Source organism: Coregonus lavaretus, assembly GCF_964263955.1.
Source record: "Coregonus lavaretus genome assembly, chromosome: 18".
Lineage (NCBI taxonomy): Eukaryota > Metazoa > Chordata > Actinopteri > Salmoniformes > Salmonidae > Coregonus > Coregonus lavaretus.
In genome coordinates, this window is record NC_140005.1 from 3500628 (window position 1) to 3520288 (window position 19661).

Consider the following 19661-nt stretch of genomic DNA (forward strand, 5'->3'; position numbering starts at 1 on the left):
AGAGAGAGAGAGGCAGAGAGAGAGAGAGAGAGAGGAGGAGAATGAACAGATGACCACCAGGAGAGGAGTGGTGGAAGAGAGAAGGAGGAGAGGATGACTGTGGTGGACTAGGCAGAGTAACTTGAGTAGGTGTTGTCATTGTATCCTTTTAAACCCCCCCCCCCCACCCCCTCCCCTGCTCCCTAGATAGATGATCCTTAATCAATACTCTACTACTCAGACTCCACACTACAGCCTCCTCTGGCGCTCTCTCTCTGTGTGTGTGTGTGTGTGTGTGTGTGTGTGTGTGTGTGTGTGTGTGTGTGTGTGTGTGTGTGTGTGTGTGTGTGTGTGTGTGTGTGTGTGTGTGTGTGTGTGTGCGTGCGTGCGTGCGTGCGTGTGTGTATATGTGTGGATAGACACTCAGACTACACACTACATAGCCTGCCTGCCCTATACTGTCTGTATGTCTGTCTGTCTTGTCTATGTGGCGAGAGATATACACTACCGTTCAAAAGTTTGGGGTCACTTAGAAATGTCCTTACTTTCAAAAGAAAAGCAAATTTTTTGTCCATTAAAATAACATCAAATTGATCAGAAATACAGTGTAGACATTGTTAATGTTGTAAATGGCTATTGTAAAACGGCAGATTTTTTATGGAATATCTACATAGGCGTACAGAGGCCCATTATCAGCAACCATCAGTCCTGTGTTCCAATGGCACGTTGTGTTTGCTAATCCAAGTTTATCATTTTAAAAAGGCAAATTGATCATTAGAAAACCCTTTTGCAATTATGTTAGCACAGCTGAAAAATTTTGTGCTGATTAAAGAAGCAATAAAACTGGCCTTCTTGAGACTAGTTGAGTATCTGGAGCATCAGCAATTGTGGGTTCGATTACAGGCTCAAAATGGCAAGAAACAAATAACTTTCTTCTGAAACTCGTCAGTCTATTCTTGTTCTGAGAAATGAAGGCTGAAGAAATTGCCAAGAAACTGAAGATCTCGTACAACGCTGTGTACTACTCCCTTCACAGAATAGCGCAAACTGTCTCTGACCAGAATAGAAAGAGGAGTGGGAGGCCCCAGTGCATAACTGAGGAAGAGGACAAATACATTAGAGTGTCTAGTTTGAGAAACAGGCGCCTCACAGGTCCTCAACTGGCAACTTCATTAAACACCAGTCTCAACGTCAACAGTGAAGAGGCGACTCAGGGATGCTGACCTTCTAGGCAGAGTTGCAAAGAAAAAGCCATATCTCAGACTGGCCAATAAAAATAAAAGATTAAGATTTTACCCCAATAACTACCGTGGGATATGCGTCAACAGCAACCTTGGGAAATCATTAACAGCAGAGTCGTAGACTTCCTCAGTTAAAACAATGTACTGAGCAAATGTCAAATTGGCTTTTTACCAAATTACCGTACGACAGACCATGTATTCACCCTGCACACCCTAATTGACAAACAAACAAACCAAAACAAAGGCAAAGTCTTCTCATGCTTTGTTGATTTCAAAAAAACTTTTGACTCAATTTGGCATGAGGGTCTGCTATACAAATTGATGGAAAGTGGTGTTGGGGAAAAAACATACAACATTATAAAATCCATGTACACAAACAACAAGTGTGCGGTAAACTTTTTCCACAAGGCCGTGGGGTGAGACAGGGATGCAGCTTAAGCCCCACCCTCTTCAACATATATATCAACTAATTGGTGAGGGCACTAGAACAATCTGCAGCACCCGGCCTCACCCTATTAGAATCTGAAGTCAAATGTCTACTGTTTGCTGATGATCTGGTGCTTCTGTCCCCAACCAAGGAGGGCCTACAGCAGCACCTAGATCTTCAGCACAGATTCAGTCAGACCTGGGCCCTGACAGTAAATCTCAGTAAGACAAAAATTAATGGTGTTCCAAAAAAGGTCCAGTTGCCAGGACCACAAATACAAATTCCATCTAGACACCGTTGCCCTAGAGCACACAAAACACTATACATACCTCGGTCTAAACGTCAGCGCCACAGGTAACTTCCACAAAGCTGTGAACGATCTGAGAGACAAGGCAAGAAGGGCCTTCTATGCCATCAAAAGGAACATAAAATTCGACATTCCAATTAGGATCTTGCTAAAAATACTTGAATCATTTATAGAACCCATTGCCCTTTATGGTTGTGAGGTCTGGGGTCCGCTCACCAACCAAGAATTCACTAAATGGGACAAACACCAAATTGAGACTCTGCATGCAGAATAGAGCAAAAATATCCTCAGTGTACAACGAAAAACACCAAATAATGCATGCAGAGCAGAATTAGGCCGATACCCACTAATTATCAAAATCCAGAAAAGAGCCGTTCAATTCTACAACCACCTAAAAGGAAACGATTCCCAAACCTTCCATAACAAAGCCATTACCTACAGAGAGATGAACTTGGAGAAGAGTCCCCTAAGTAAGCTTGTCCTGGGGCTCTGTTCACAAACACAAACAGACCCCACAGAGCCCCAGGACAACAACAGCAACACAATTATACCCAACCAAATCATGAGAAAACAAAAAGATAATTACTTGACACATTGGAAAGAATTGCATAGATACAGAAGAAAAAGACTGAAGGACTGGGTCGCGTCTCTGGCAACCGAACCAAAATAAAAAATGACTGGCCGGCTTGGGTAGCAACCCTAGATTAGTGTCGGGACTATATGTTGTGGAAGGATGAAATAGCATGAATGAATTAATCAAAATAACTTTTTTAATTAAAATATGTCAATCATTATTTGAATATGTTGGTAACCCTTTGCTTTATCTTGGCCAGGTCGCAGTTGTAAATGAGAACTTGTTCTCAACTGGCTTACCTGGTTAAATAAAGGTGAAATAAATCAAAATAAAAGTGATAATGCCCTTGAAGCCGGTGTTTGGAGGACGTGTTGGAACGGTTTGCCTGCCCTCGACTTCAACAACCGTGCCAATACATCCTCCAAAACACCGGCTTCTCTGGCATTATCACTTTAGAGGACCAGACAGGCAGCCATGAGGACCAGACAGACAGCCATGATGACCAGACAGACAGCCATGATGACCAGACAGACAGCCATGAGGACCAGACAGACAGCCATGAGGACCAGACAGACAGCCATGATGACCAGACAGACAGCCATGATGACCAGACAGACAGCCATGAGGACCAGACAGACAGCCATGATGACCAGACAGACAGCCATGAGGACCAGACAGACAGCCATGATGACCAGACAGACAGCCATGAGGACCAGACAGACAGCCATGATGACCAGACAGACAGCCATGATGACCAGACAGACAGCCATGAGGACCAGACAGACAGCCATGATGACCAGACAGACAGCCATGATGACCAGACAGACAGCCATGAGGACCAGACAGACAGCCATGATGACCAGACAGACAGCCATGAGGACCAGACAGACAGCCATGATGACCAGACAGACAGCCATGAGGACCAGACAGACAGCCATGAGGACCAGACAGAACAGCCATGATGACCAGACAGACAGCCATGATGACCAGACAGACAGCACAACACACAGTCCAGGCAGGACACTACACTCAGGACATGAGCTCAAATCAAATTGTATTTGGTCACATACACAGTTTACAGCAGGTATAAAAGGTGCAGTGAAATGCTTATGTGCTATCTCCCTCAACAACGCCGTACATTAATCAATAATAACAATAAAAAAAAGAGTCAAAAACACGTGATATAAGTAATAAAGGCCCAGGCCACGATCATGCAGAATCAGCCTGTAATAAAGGCCCAGGCCACGACCATGCAGAATCAGCCTGTAATAAAGGCCCAGGCCACGACCATGCAGAATCAGCCTGTAATAAAGGCCCAGGCCACGACCATGCAGAATCAGCCTGTAATAAAGGCCCAGGCCACGACCATGCAGAATCAGCCTGTAATAAAGGCCCAGGCCACGACCATGCAGAATCAGCCTGTAATAAAGGCCCAGGCCACGACCATGCAGAATCAGCCTGTAATAAAGGCCCAGGCCACGACCATGCAGAATCAGCCTGTAATAAAGGCCCAGGCCACGACCATGCAGAATCAGCCTGTAATAAAGGCCCAGGCCACGACCATGCAGAATCAGCCTGTAATAAAGGCCCAGGCCACGACCATGCAGAATCAGCCTGTAATAAAGGCCCAGGCCACGACCATGCAGAATCAGCCTGTAATAAAGGCCCAGGCCACGACCATGCAGAATCAGCCTGTTTTGGGTTGTCTCTGGGTTTAACAGGAGGTGCGTTGATATCAGTGCATGCATACTTTTTTTATTTCATGTACAGTAAAAAACTAGATTTCCCCTGTGTTTTATAGATATTTCCACACAATTAATAATTGTATGAAATTGTGAAAATTATGATAAATGTCCTTTTAGTGTAAGAGCTGTTTGAAAAGACCGCCTGAAATATCAGCCTGTTTTGGTGGGCATGGAGTTTTGGCCTGCCTGGTGACATCACCAAGGGGAAATTAATTAATAGACCAATAAGAAAGAGAGTTCCAAACCTCTCTGCCACTAACAGCTGGTTTTCAGTTTCCCACTCAGACCACTCCCATTCAGTCCTGGCTACATTCTTGCTTGAGAAATTGCTCTTTGCTAAGAAGCTATTTTTGTTTCTTTTTTGACCATTTTAATTGAAAGCAATCACAGTAAGGTACTTAACCGTTACGCAGAAATGATTTGACAATGCTATAAAAACGTCTGCTTTGGACCTTTAACATTTATTTATCCAGAAAGTCCCATTGAGGTCAGAAGACCTCTTTTACAGGGGAGACCTGGCCGTATCGTTAATGATGTACTCCTGAGTGGCGCAGTGGTCTAAGGCATTTTGAGGTCACTAGAGATCCTGGTTCGAATCCAGGCTCTGTCGCAGCCGGCCGCGACCGGGAGACTCATGGGCGGCGCACAATTCGTCCAGGGTAGGGGAGGGAATGGCCGGCAGGGATGTAGCTCAGTTGATAGAGCATGGCGTTTGCAACGCCAGGGTTGTGGGTTCGATTCCCACGGGGGGGCCAGTATAAAAATTAAAAAAATTCACTAACTGTAAGTCGCTCTGGATAAGAGCGTCTGCTAAATGACTTAAATGTAAAATGTTAATAATATCCATATCCTGGCTGTCTCAGCATTCTTAGATTCAGTAAAACATTAAACATTGTGTCTTGACTAGCTGCCAGGCAGCATTCCTACAGAGTATAATAATGTAATGGTATTCCTGAGAGGAGTAATGTCCCGGATCAGAGTGGAGGAGGAAATAACTAACCAACTACACTGGAAGAGGAATGTCAAGGCATGACTTTCACTGGGAATTTCACCTGTTTACTTACGCTGAACTTTCAATATGAAAGGATATTCAAGGATCATTACTTGGGAAATGCATTAGAGCCAAGCCAGACACTATGTCACTGTGTCACTATGTCACTATGTCACTGTGTCACTACAGTGTGGAAAAAAGTATTTAGTCAGCCACCAATTGTGCAAGTTCTCCCACTTAAAAAGATGAGAGAGGCCTGTAATTTTCATCATAGGTACACGTCAACTATGACAGACAAATTGAGAATTTTTTTTCCAGAAAATCACATTGTAGGATTTTTATTGAATTTATTTGCAAATTATGGTGGAAAATAAGTATTTGGTCACCTACAAACAAGCAAGATTTCTGGCTCTCACAGACCTGTAACTTCTTCTTTAAGAGGCTCCTCTGTCCTCCACTCGTTACCTGTATTAATGGCACCTGTTTGAACTTGTTATCAGTATAAAAGACACCTGTCCACAACCTCAAACAGTCACACTCCAAACTCCACTATGGCCAAGACCAAAGAGCTGTCAAAGGACACCAGAAACAAAATTGTAGACCTGCACCAGGCTGGGATGACTGAATCTGCAATAGGTAAGCAGCTTGGTTTGAAGAAATCAACTGTGGGAGCAATTATTAGGAAATGGAAGACATACAAGACCACTGATAATCTCCCTCGATCTGGGGCTCCACGCAAGATCTCACCCCGTGGGGTCAAAATGATCACAAGAACGGTGAGCAAAAATCCCAGAACCACACCCCCCGTGTGAATGACCTGCAGAGAGCTGGGACCAAAGTAACAAAGCCTACCATCAGTAACACACTACGCCGCCAGGGACTCAAATCCTGCAGTGCCAGACGTGTCCCCCTGCTTAAGCCAGTACATGTCCAGGCCCGTCTGAAGTTTGCTAGAGTGCATTTGGATGATCCAGAAGAGGATTGGGAGAATGTCATATGGTCAGATGAAACCAAAATATAACTTTTTGGTAAAAACTCAACTCGTCGTGTTTGGAGGACAAAGAATGCTGAGTTGCATCCAAAAAACACCATACCTACTGTGAAGCATGGGGGTGGAAACATCATGCTTTGGGGCTGTTTTTCTGCAAAGGGACCGGGACGACTGATCCGTGTAAAGGAAAGAATGAATGGGGCCATGTATCATGAGATTTTGAGTGAAAACCTCCTTCCATCAGCAAGGGCATTGAAGATGAAACGTGGCTGGGTCTTTCAGCATGACAATGATCCCAAACACACCGCCCGGGCAACGAAGGAGTGGCTTCGTAAGAAGCATTTCAAGGTCCTGGAGTGGCCTAGCCAGTCTCCAGATCTCAACCCCATAGAAAATCTTTGGAGGGAGTTGAAAGTCCATGTTGCCCAGCGACAGCCCCAAAACATCACTGCTCTAGAGGAGATCTGCATGGAGGAATGGGCCAAAATACCAGCAACAGTGTGTGAAAACCTTGTGAAGACTTACAGAAAACGTTTGACCTGTGTCATTGCCAACAAAGAGTATATAACAAAGTATTGAGAAACTTTTGTTATTGACCAAATACTTATTTTCCACCATAATTTGCAAATAAATTCATTAAAAATCCTACAATGTGATTTTCTGGAATTTTTTTCTCATTTTGTCTGTCATAGTTGACGTGTACCTATGATGAAAATTACAGGCCTCTCTCATCTTTTTAAGTGGGAGAACTTGCACAATTGGTGGCTGACTAAATACTTTTTTTCCCCACTGTATGTCACTATGTCAACGTCCAGTAATGGTGTGCAGTAATTAATACAACCCAGATCTGTGTGTGAGGTGAGGTGGGGTGGGGTGGGGTGGGGTGGGGTGGGGTGAGGAGAGGAGAGGAGAGGAGAGGTGAGGTGAGGTGAGGTGAGGTGAGGTGGGGTGGGGTGGGGTGGGGTGGGGTGAGGTGAGGTGAGGTGGGGTGGGGTGGGGTGGGGTGGGGTGAGGTGAGGTGAGGTGAGGTGAGGTGGGGTGGGGTGGGGTGGGGTGGGGTGGGGTGGGGTGGGGTGAGGTGAGGTGAGGTGAGGTGAGGTGGGGTGGGGTGGGGTGAGGTGAGGTGAGGTGAGGTGAGGTGAGGTGAGGTGAGGTGGTGAGGTGAGGTGAGGTGAGGTGAGGTGGTGAGGTGAGGTGAGGTGGTGAGGTGAGGTGAGGTGAGGTGAGGTGGTGAGGTGAGGTGAGGTGAGGTGAGGTGAGGTGAGGTGAGGTGAGGTGAGGAGAGGAGAGGAGAGGAGAGGAGAGGTGAGGTGAGGTGAGGTGAGGTGAGGTGAGGTGAGGTGAGGTGAGGTGAGGTGAGGTGAGGCGAGCCTATCTTACCTGGAAGTACAGTCCTACCGTTGGCCGGGCCATCAGGCTGCTGAAGTGCTCGTGGAACTGCCTGGACAGGATGTCCTGAGACAGGGTCTCGTACGGGTCAAACGCCTGCTCCTGGAGAGGGTAGAGAGAGTTCATAGAAGAGTTACAATAGCAGACTGCTATGTCTCACTGGGGGGGGGGTGGTAGTGTAGTCCCCTGTAGCTCAGTTGGTAGAGCATGGCGCTTGCAACGCCAGGGTTGTGGGTTCGTTTCCCACGGGGGGGCCAGTATGAAAAATGTATGCACTCACTAGCTGTATGTCGCTCTGGATAAGAGCGTCTGCTAAATGACTAAAATGTAAATGTACGTAGAGGCACACAATCGACTGAAGGCCTTCTAGCAGAGACGTGCAAGAAATGAACGTATAGACTTCACAGGGCAGAGGGCTTTTGGATCAGTTACGGCAGAATAGATGTAACGGTAAGACTGTGTTATTGGGCTGTAACCTCTCTCTCTGCCAGGTCCTCGAAGCAGCTGCCCACCAGAGGATGTGGACTCCTGTCAGCAGCAGGCGTTGGTGTGTGTGTGTGTGTGTGTGTGTGTGTAGATGTGTGTGTGTGAGTTTAGGTATGTGTGTGTGTGTGTAGGTATGTGTGTGTGTCAGATGTAGGTGTGAGTTTAGGTGTGAGTGTGTGTGTGTGTGTGTGTGTGTGTGTGTGTGTGTGTGTGTGTGTGTGTGTGTGTGTGTGTGTGTGTGTGTGTGTGTGTGTGTGTGTATCTACCTCTGCCAGGTCCTCGAAGCAGCTGCCCACCAGAGGATGTGGACTCCCGTCAGCGGTCATCTCCACTGCGTCCTCGATCAGCCCCAGCAGCTTGACCGTCAACTCATGGATGTCCAAGATGTTACTGAAAATCACCTCCACATCCTGCAGGGAGAGACTTACACATTTAGTCATTTAGCAGATTTGATCCATTTTAGTCATTTAGCAGATTTGATCCATTTTAGTCATTTAGCAGATTTGATCCATTTTAGTCATTTAGCAGATTTGATCCATTTTAGTCATTTAGCAGATTTGACCCATTTTAGTCATTTAGCAGATTTGATCCATTTTAGTCATTTAGCAGATTTGATCCATTTTAGTCATTTAGCAGATTTGATCCATTTTAGTCATTTAGCAGATTTGATCCATTTTAGTCATTTAGCAGATTTGATCCATTTTAGTCATTTAGCAGATTTGACCCATTTTAGTCATTTAGCAGATTTGATCAATTTTAGTCATTTAGCAGATTTGATCAATTTTAGTCATTTAGCAGATTTGATCCATTTTAGTCATTTAGCAGATTTGACCCATTTTAGTCATTTAGCAGATTTGACCCATTTTAGTCATTAAGCAGATTTGACCCATTTTAGTCATTTAGCAGATTTGACCCATTTTAGTCATTTAGAAGATTTAACCCATTTTAGTCATTTAGCAGATTTAACCCATTTTAGTCATTTAGCAGATTTGACTCATTTTAAGTCTTTTAGCAGATTTGACCCATTTTAGTCATTTAGCAGATTTGATCCATTTTAGTCATTTAGCAGATTTGATCCATTTTAGTCATTTAGCAGATTTGACCCATTTTAGTCATTTAGCAGATTTGATCCATTTTAGTCATTTAGCAGATTTGATCCATTTTAGTCATTTAGCAGATTTGATCCATTTTAGTCATTTAGCAGATTTGATCCATTTTAGTCATTTAGCAGATTTGACCCATTTTAGTCATTTAGCAGATTTGATCCATTTTAGTCATTTAGCAGATTTGATCCATTTTAGTCATTTAGCAGATTTGATCCATTTTAGTCATTTAGCAGATTTGATCCATTTTAGTCATTTAGCAGATTTGATCCATTTTAGTCATTTAGCAGATTTGACCCATTTTAGTCATTTAGCAGATTTGATCCATTTTAGTCATTTAGCAGATTTGATCAATTTTAGTCATTTAGCAGATTTGATCCATTTTAGTCATTTAGCAGATTTGACCCATTTTAGTCATTTAGCAGATTTGACCCATTTTAGTCATTTAGCAGATTTGACCCATTTTAGTCATTTAGCAGATTTGACCCATTTTAGTCATTTAGAAGATTTAACCCATTTTAGTCATTTAGCAGATTTAACCCATTTTAGTCATTTAGCAGATTTGACTCATTTTAAGTCTTTTAGCAGATTTGACCCATTTTAGTCATTTAGCAGATTTGATCCATTTTAGTCATTTAGCAGATTTGATCCATTTTAGTCATTTAGCAGATTTGACCCATTTTAGTCATTTAGCAGATTTGATCCATTTTAGTCATTTAGCAGATTTGATCCATTTTAGTCATTTAGCAGATTTGATCCATTATAGTCATTTAGCAGATTTGATCCATTTTAGTCATTTAGCAGATTTGATCCATTATAGTCATATAGCAGATTTGAATGTTGACCTGCTTAAAAGTCTTCCTCACATTGGCTACGGAGAGCGTGATCACATAGTCATCCGGAACAGCTGATGCTCTCATGCTTGCTTCAGTGTTTGCCTCGACATGAGCATAGAAGTGATTTAGCTCGTCTGGTAGGCTTGTGTCACTGGGCAGCTCGCGGCTGTGCTTCCCTTTGTAGTCTAATAGTTTTCAAGCCCTGCCACATCCGACGAGCGTCAGAGCCGGTGTAGTACAATTCAATCTTAGTCCTGTATTGACTCTTTGCCTGTTTGATGGTTTGTCAGAGGGCATAGCGGGATTTCTTATAAGCGTCCAGGTTAGAGTCCCGCTCCTTGAAAGCGACAGCTCTACCCTTTAGCTCAGTGCGGATGTTGCCTGTAATCCATGGCTTCTGGTTGGGGTACGTACGGTCACTGTGGGGACGACGTCATCGATGCACTTGTTGATGAAGCCAGTGACTGATGTGGTGTACTCCTCAATGCTATCGGAAGAATCCCGGAACATATTCCAGTCTGTGCTAGCAAAACAGTCCTGTAGCTTAGCATCTGCATCATCAGACCACTTCCTTATTAACTGAGTCACTTGTGCTTCCTGCTTTAGTTTTTGCTTATAAGCAGGAATCAGGAGGATAGAGTTATGGTCCGATTTTGCACATTTAACATGCTGGTAGAAATGAGGTAGAACAGATTTAAGTTTCCCTGCATTAAAGTCCCCGGCCACTAGGAGCGCTGCCTCTGGATGAGCGTTTTCCTGTTTGCTTATGGCCGTATAGAGTTCATTGAGTGCAATCTTAGTGCCAGCATCGGTTTGTGGTAGTACATAGACAGCTACGAAAAATATAGATGAAAACTCTCTTGGTAAATAGTGTGGTCTACAGTTTATCATGAGATACTCTACCTCAGGCGAGCAAAACCTTGAGACTTCCTTAGTATTAGATTTTATGCACCAGCTGTTGTTTACAAATATACACAGACCGCCACCCCTTGTCTTACCGGAGTCAGCCGTTCTATCCTGCCGATGTAGCGTATATCCCGCCAGCTGTATGTTATCCATGTCGTCGTTCAGCCACGACTCGGTGAAACATAAGATATTACAGTTTTTAATGTCCCGTTGGTAGGATAACCTTAATCTTAGGTCATCCAATTTATTTTCAAGTGATTGAACATTGGCTAATAGGATTGATGGAAGAGGCAGTTTACTTGCTCGCCGTCGGATCTTGACAAGGCACCCCGACCTACGTCCACGATATCTCTGTCTCTTTCTCATGCGTATGACGGGGATTTGGGCCTTGTCGGGTGTCTGTAGAATATTCTTTGCGTCCGACTCGTTGAAGAAAAAATCTTCGTCCAATACGAGGTGAGTAATCGCTGTCCTGATATCCAGAAGCTCTTTTTGGTCATAAGAGACGGTGGCAGAAACAAGTGTTGAAGGTACAGTATTTTGAGTCTCAGTGTTGAAGGTGTTTTGAGTCTCAGTGTTTAAACTGGTGATTTGATTCTCAGTGTTGAAAGTGATTTGAGTCTCAGTGTTGAAGGTGATATGAGTCTCAGTGTTGAAGGTGATATGAATCTCAGTGTTGAAGGTGATATGAGTCTCAGTGTTGAAGGTGATATGAGTCTCAGTGTTGAAGGTGATATGAATCTCAGTGTTGAAGGTGATATGAGTCTCAGTGTTGAAGGTGATATGAATCTCAGTGTTGAAGGTGATATGAGTCTCAGTGTTGAAGGTGATATGAATCTCAGTGTTGAAGGTGATATGAGTCTCAGTGTTGAAGGTGATATGAATCTCAGTGTTGAAGGTGATATGAGTCTCAGTGTTGAAGGTGATATGAATCTCAGTGTTGAAGTTGATTTGAGCACAGCACACTACAACTGCAGGCCAGATTAGCCCGTTAGCTGATTACAGCTGTTCAGTTCTAATCTTCAGTTCTAATTGTCTGTTACAGGCTTTGGTTTTTCAATTTTTTTGTTTTGAGCTCGTTAGCGCGTAGGGCGCACCGTTAGGGTGTCACCTCGTTAGTCAGTAAGTGTTAAAGCTGTGCTGGTTGCCATCTCGTTAGTGGGAAGGTGTTTCACCTGTGCTGGCCCAGGTGCTATTTAAGAGTGGCTGGCCCAGTGCTCCAGGGGTCTTCAAATCACATTTTATTGATAGGTCTTGATAGATGTGGAGGGTTAACTCCTCCAGTTGTCTTGATAGATGTGGAGGGTTAACTCCTCCAGTTGTCTTGATAGATGTGGAGGGTTAACTCCTCCAGTTGTCTTGATAGATGTGGAGGGTTAACTCATTTAGTGGTCTTGATAGATGTGGAGGGTTAACACCTTTAGTTGTCTCTCCCTATTTGATTTCTAGTCAAACAATCCTTTATCTGATCTTCCCTGATTTCATTTTGCTCCACTTTGTGGTTTGCTTCCTGTCTTTAAGTTTGGTTTGGGTTTTAATTTTGTTTGCCTCTTCTTGGGCAAATTTAGTGGCGATGATGGTGGGCGTCTTTTAGGTCCCAGTTGTTGTTGCTAGTCAACTTTCAGTGGCCCCCCCTCATCAGTGTCTTTCAGAACCCCTCCTAAAGCCCCACCTGTTTCGTTTTGGTTGTTGTCAGCGACTCTTTGTTAGTTTTCCCGTCTGTTTGAGCGACATTATTTGGTTTTCTTGCTGGGGGAACGTAACATGGTCTTACACTGGATTTGTTTGTAAGCTGTCTACTGTGTTATGTTGGCTACTGTTGTAAGATGACTGCCATTTATAAACAGTTCATAAGGTGTTCATAACCTGTCTTAATGTTCTCACCTGAGGGGTGAAGATCTTGTTGTTGAACAGGAAGTGATGTCGGAACACCTTGATGATGAGATCGAGTTCCCGCAGGTACTGGCGCTCCTCTGCGATCTCCAGGCGCACCAGGTCGTCGTAGGTCAGCTCGCCCGACGACGACGGCTCCTCCGTACACTGAGACACCAGACCGATGTCCTCGTCCTGGTCAAACATGTCCATTAGGACCTGAGACAGAGACATCATTGGTCAAACACGTCCATAAAAATCTGGGACAGACACACAGAGACAGGTTACCAAGTCAACCAGGTACAGTGCCTTCAGAAAGTATTCATACCCCTCGACTTATTCCACATTTTGTTTTGTTACTGGCAGAATTCTAAATGGATTAAATAAAAATAAAAAAAATCACCCATTTACACACAATACCCCATAACCACAAAGCGAAAACATGTTTGTAGAAATTTTTGCATATTTTTAGAATATGAAATACAGAAATCTAATTTCCATAAGTATTAACACCCCTGAGTCAATAAATGTTAGAATCACCTTTGACAGCGATTACAGCTGTGAATCTTTCTAGGTAAGTCTCTAAGAGCTTCGCATACCTGGATTGTACAATATTTGCACATTATTATTTTTAAAATTCTTCAAGCTCTGTCTAGTTGGTTGTTGATCATTGCTAGACAGCCATTTTCAAGTCTTGCCATAGACGTTCAAGCTGATTTAAGTCAAAACTGTAACTAGGCCACTCAGGAACATTTAATGTCATCTTGGTAAGCAACTCCAGTGTAGATTTGGCCTTGTGTTTTAGGTTATTGTCCTGCTGAAAGGTGAATTTGTTTCCCAGAAGACTGAACCAGGTTTTCCTCTAGGATTTTGCCTGTGCTTAGCTCTATTCCTTTTATTTTTATCCTAAAAAACTCTAGTCCTTGCCGATGACAAGCATACCCATAACATGATGCAGCCACCACCATGCTTGAAAATATGAAGAGTGGTACTCAGTGATGTGTTGTGTTGGATTTGCCCCAAACATAACGCTTTGTATTCAGGACATAAAGTTAATTTCTTTGCCACATTTTTTGCAGTTTTACTTTAATGCCTTGTTGCAAACAGGATGCATGTTTTCTTTTCACACTGTCATTTAGGTTATTATTGTGGCGTAACTACAATGTTGATCCATCCTCAGTTTCCTCCTATCATAGCCATTAAACTTTAACTGTTTTAAAGTCACCGTTGACCTCATGGTGAAATCCCTGAGGGGTTTCCTTCCTCTCCAGCAACGGAGTTAGGAAGGACGCCTGTATCTTTGTAGTGACTGGTGTAAGTGTAATCAATAACTTCACCGTGTTCAAAGGGATATTCAATGTTTGCTTATTTTTTTCTTACCCATCTACCAATAAGAACCCGTCTTTGCGAGGCATTGGAAAACCTCCCTGGTCTTTGTGGTTGAATCTGTGTTTGAAATTCACTGCTCGATTGAGGGATCTAACAGATAATTGTATGCGTGGGGTACAGAGATGAGGTAGTCATTCAAAAATCATGTTAAACACTATTATTGCACACAGTGAATGCATGCAGTGTATTATGTGACTTGTTAAGCACATTTTTACTCCTGAACTTATTTAGGATTGCCATTTTATAGGGGTTGAATATTTATTGACTCAGACATTTCAGCTTTCAGTTTTAATTAATTTGTAAACATTTCTAAAAACATAATTCCACTTTGACATTATGGGGTATTGTGTGTAGGCCAGTGAAACAACATCTCAATTTAATCCATTTTAAATTCAGGCTGAAACACAACAAAATGTGGGAAAAGTCAAGGGGTGTGAATACCTTCTGAATATCTACCTACTTTGGAGTGGATTGGCATTGAGGGATGACTCAGAGACATACAATGACACACAGAAACAGATACACAAAAAGAGACAGACAGCCATACAGACAGAAAGAGACAGACAGCCATACAGACAGAAAGAGACAGACAGCCATACAGACAGAAAGAGACAGACAGCCATACAGACAGAAAGAGACAGACAGCCATACAGACAGAAAGAGACAGACAGACATACAGACAGAAAGAGACAGACAGACATACGGACAGAAAGAGGCAGACAGTCTACACAAAAAGAGACAGACAGCCATACGGACAGAAAGAGACAGACAGACATACAGACAGAAAGAGACAGACAGTCTACACAGAAAGAGGCAGACAGTCTACACAGAAAGAGACAGACAGACATACAGACAGAAAGAGACAGACAGACATACGGACAGAAAGAGACAGACAGTCTACACAGAAAGAGGCAGACAGTCTACACAGAAAGAGGCAGACAGTCTACACAGAAAGAGGCAGACAGACATACGGACAGAAAGAGACAGACAGACATACGGACAGAAAGAGACAGACAGACATACGGACAGAAAGAGGCAGACAGACATACGGACAGAAATTTAATCCATTTTAAATTCAGGCTGAAACACAACAAAATGTGGGAAAAGTCAAGGGGTGTGAATACCTTCTGAATATCTACCTACTTTGGAGTGGATTGGCATTGAGGGATGACTCAGAGACATACAATGACACACAGAAACAGATACACAAAAAGAGACAGACAGCCATACAGACAGAAAGAGACAGACAGCCATACAGACAGAAAGAGACAGACAGCCATACAGACAGAAAGAGACAGACAGCCATACAGACAGAAAGAGACAGACAGCCATACAGACAGAAAGAGACAGACAGACATACAGACAGAAAGAGACAGACAGACATACGGACAGAAAGAGGCAGACAGTCTACACAAAAAGAGACAGACAGCCATACGGACAGAAAGAGACAGACAGACATACAGACAGAAAGAGACAGACAGTCTACACAGAAAGAGGCAGACAGTCTACACAGAAAGAGACAGACAGACATACAGACAGAAAGAGACAGACAGACATACGGACAGAAAGAGACAGACAGTCTACACAGAAAGAGGCAGACAGTCTACACAGAAAGAGGCAGACAGTCTACACAAAAAGAGACAGACAGACATACGGACAGAAAGAGAGAGACAGACATACGGACAGAAAGAGACAGACAGTCTACACAGAAAGAGGCAGACAGTCTACACAGAAAGAGGCAGACAGTCTACACAGAAAGAGGCAGACAGTCTACACAGAAAGAGACAGACAGACATACAGACAGAAAGAGACAGACAGACATACGGACAGAAAGAGACAGACAGTCTACACAGAAAGAGGCAGACAGTCTACACAGAAAGAGGCAGACAGTCTACACAGAAAGAGGCAGACAGTCTACACAGAAAGAGACAGACAGACATACAGACAGAAAGAGACAGACAGTCTACACAGAAAGAGGCAGACAGTCTACACAGAAAGAGGCAGACAGTCTACACAGAAAGAGACAGACAGACATACAGACAGACAGAAAGAGACAGACAGTCTACACAGAAAGAGGCAGACAGTCTACACAGAAAGAGGCAGACAGACATACGGACAGAAAGAGGCAGACAGTCTACACAGAAAGAGGCAGACAGTCTACACAGAAAGAGGCAGACAGTCTACACAGAAAGAGACAGACAGCCATACAGACAGAAAGAGACAGACAGCCATACAGACAGAAAGAGACAGACAGCCATACAGACAGAAAGAGACAGACAGCCATACAGACAGAAAGAGACAGACAGCCATACAGACAGAAAGAGACAGACAGACATACAGACAGAAAGAGACAGACAGACATATGGACAGAAAGAGGCAGACAGTCTACACAAAAAGAGACAGACAGCCATACGGACAGAAAGAGACAGACAGACATACAGACAGAAAGAGACAGACAGTCTACACAGAAAGAGGCAGACAGTCTACACAGAAAGAGACAGACAGACATACAGACAGAAAGAGACAGACAGACATACGGACAGAAAGAGACAGACAGTCTACACAGAAAGAGGCAGACAGTCTACACAGAAAGAGGCAGACAGTCTACACAGAAAGAGGCAGACAGACATACGGACAGAAAGAGACAGACAGACATACGGACAGAAAGAGACAGACAGACATACGGACAGAAAGAGGCAGACAGACATACGGACAGAAAGAGACAGACAGTCTACACAGAAAGAGGCAGACAGTCTACACAGAAAGAGGCAGACAGTCTACACAAAAAGAGACAGACAGACATACGGACAGAAAGAGAGAGACAGACATACGGACAGAAAGAGACAGACAGTCTACACAGAAAGAGGCAGACAGTCTACACAGAAAGAGGCAGACAGTCTACACAGAAAGAGGCAGACAGTCTACACAGAAAGAGACAGACAGACATACAGACAGAAAGAGACAGACAGACATACGGACAGAAAGAGACAGACAGTCTACACAGAAAGAGGCAGACAGTCTACACAGAAAGAGGCAGACAGTCTACACAGAAAGAGGCAGACAGTCTACACAGAAAGAGACAGACAGACATACAGACAGAAAGAGACAGACAGTCTACACAGAAAGAGGCAGACAGTCTACACAGAAAGAGGCAGACAGTCTACACAGAAAGAGACAGACAGACATACAGACAGAAAGAGACAGACAGTCTACACAGAAAGAGGCAGACAGTCTACACAGAAAGAGGCAGACAGACATACGGACAGAAAGAGGCAGACAGTCTACACAGAAAGAGGCAGACAGTCTACACAGAAAGAGGCAGACAGTCTACACAGAAAGAGGCAGACAGTCTACACAGAAAGAGACAGACAGACATACAGACAGAAAGAGACAGACAGTCTACACAGAAAGAGGCAGACAGTCTACACAGAAAGAGGCAGACAGACATACGGACAGAAAGAGGCAGACAGTCTACACAGAAAGAGGCAGACAGTCTACACAGAAAGAGGCAGACAGACATACAGACAGAAAGAGGCAGACAGTCTACACAGAAAGAGGCAGACAGTCTACACAGAAAGAGGCAGACAGTCTACACAGAAAGAGGCAGACAGTCTACACAGAAAGAGACAGACAGACATACAGACAGAAAGAGACAGACAGTCTACACAGAAAGAGGCAGACAGTCTACACAGAAAGAGACAGACAGACATACGGACAGAAAGAGACAGACAGACAGACATACGGACAGAAAGAGACAGACAGACAGACAGACAGAGGCAGACAGACAGTGGTATAGTAAGTTTGCTACCTTGTCTGCACACATGGACACTTTGATGTCTTGCTGGCTGATCTCATAGTGTCGGATGTTACCAACGTAGTTTCCTGCTAGCTTCAAGATGTCAGCTGATATGTATTCTAGAACCGCCACGATGTAGAGGCAGACGTGGTAGTCTATCTTATACCCCAGGACCTCCTGTTGACGGGACAAACAGCAGGGGAAGAGGCATGGTATAAGGAATACGGTTGCAAAATTCTAGAAAATGTCCTCAAATTCTTAGGTTTTCCAGAAATCCTGGTTGGAGGATTCCTGGAATCAGGAGGGAATCAGCTGGGAGACGTCCAACCAGGACTTGTTAAAGGAGGTCCTGAATAAGGACGGGTGACCGTATCATCAGTGTAGTACAGGATGAAGGTAAATCATCTTGATTGGACTAAGACCTGTACCTTGAGTAGGGGGTGTGTCTACCACAGTACCTTGAGTAGGGGGTGTGTCTACCACAGGACCTTGAGTAGGGGGTGTGTCTACCTACCACAGTACCTTGAGTAGGGGGTGTGTCTACCACAGTACCTTGAGTAGGGGGTGTGTCTACCACAGGACCTTGAGTAGGGGGTGTGTCTACCACAGGACCTTGAGTAGGGGGTGTGTCTACCACAGTACCTTGAGTAGGGGGTGTGTCTACCACAGTACCTTGAGTAGGGGGTGTGTCTACCACAGGACCTTGAGTAGGGGGTGTGTCTACCTACCACAGTACCTTGAGTAGGGGGTGTGTCTACCTACCACAGTACCTTGAGTAGGGGGTGTGTCTACCACAGGACCTTGAGTAGGGGGTGTATCTACCTACCACAGTACCTTGAGTAGGGGGTGTGTCTACCTGCCACAGTACCTTGAGTAGGGGGTGTGTCTACCACAGGACCTTGAGTAGGGGGTGTGTCTACCTGCCACAGTACCTTGAGTAGGGGGTGTATCAAATCAAATCACATTTGATTTGTCACATGCGCCGAATACAACAGGTGTAGGTAGACCTTACAGTGAAATGCAGTTAAGAAAATAGAGTTAAGAAAATAATGAAAATAGTCCGGGTGGCCATTTGATTAATTGTTCAGCAGTCTTATGGCTTGGGGGTAGAAGCTGTTAAGGAGCCTTTTGGACCTAGACTTGGCGCTCTGGTACCGCTTGCCGTGCGGTAGCAGAGAGAACAGTCTATGACTAGGGTGGCTGGAGTCTTTGACAATTTTTTGGGGCCTTCATTTACATTTACGTCATTTAGCAGACGCTCTTATCCAGAGCGACTTACAAATTGGTGCATTCACCTTATGATAGCCAGTGGGACAACCACTTATTTTTTTTTATGGGGGGGTGGGGGAGGGGGGGGGGGGGGGGTAGAAGGATTACTTTGTACTATTCCAGGTATTCCTTAAAGAGGTAGGGTTTCAAGTGTCTCCGGAAGGTGGTCAGGTGACTCCGCTGTCCTGGCGTCGTGGGGGAGCTTGTTCCACCATTGGGGTGCCAGAGCAGCGAATAGCTTTGACTGGGCTGAGCGGGAACTGTGCTTCCGTTGAGGTAGGGGAGCTAGCAGGCCAGAGGTGGATGAACGTAGTGCCCTCGTTTGGGTGTAGGGTCTGATCAGAGCCTGAAGGTAAGGAG

At 44.3% G+C, this 19661-nt stretch overlaps 1 protein-coding gene across 1 annotated transcript in view; it reads right to left on the bottom strand.

Annotated features, from left to right (window-relative positions):
- Positions 1-4775: 4775 nt before the first annotated feature.
- The window catches only part of LOC311145289 (son of sevenless homolog 2-like), a gene marked incomplete at its 3' end in the record, with an annotated part of 88396 nt that continues 73510 nt past the window's right edge, over positions 4776-19661 (bottom strand). Inside the window, exons 4-8 of the mRNA XM_084181523.1 lie at positions 18045-18209; positions 12860-13066; positions 8397-8540; positions 7636-7746; positions 4776-4814 (exon numbers count right to left, since the gene is read on the bottom strand). Of these exons, the coding sequence (XP_084037649.1) occupies positions 4776-4814; positions 7636-7746; positions 8397-8540; positions 12860-13066; positions 18045-18209 (666 nt within the window). The remainder of the gene's footprint in view (positions 4815-7635; positions 7747-8396; positions 8541-12859; positions 13067-18044; positions 18210-19661) is intronic.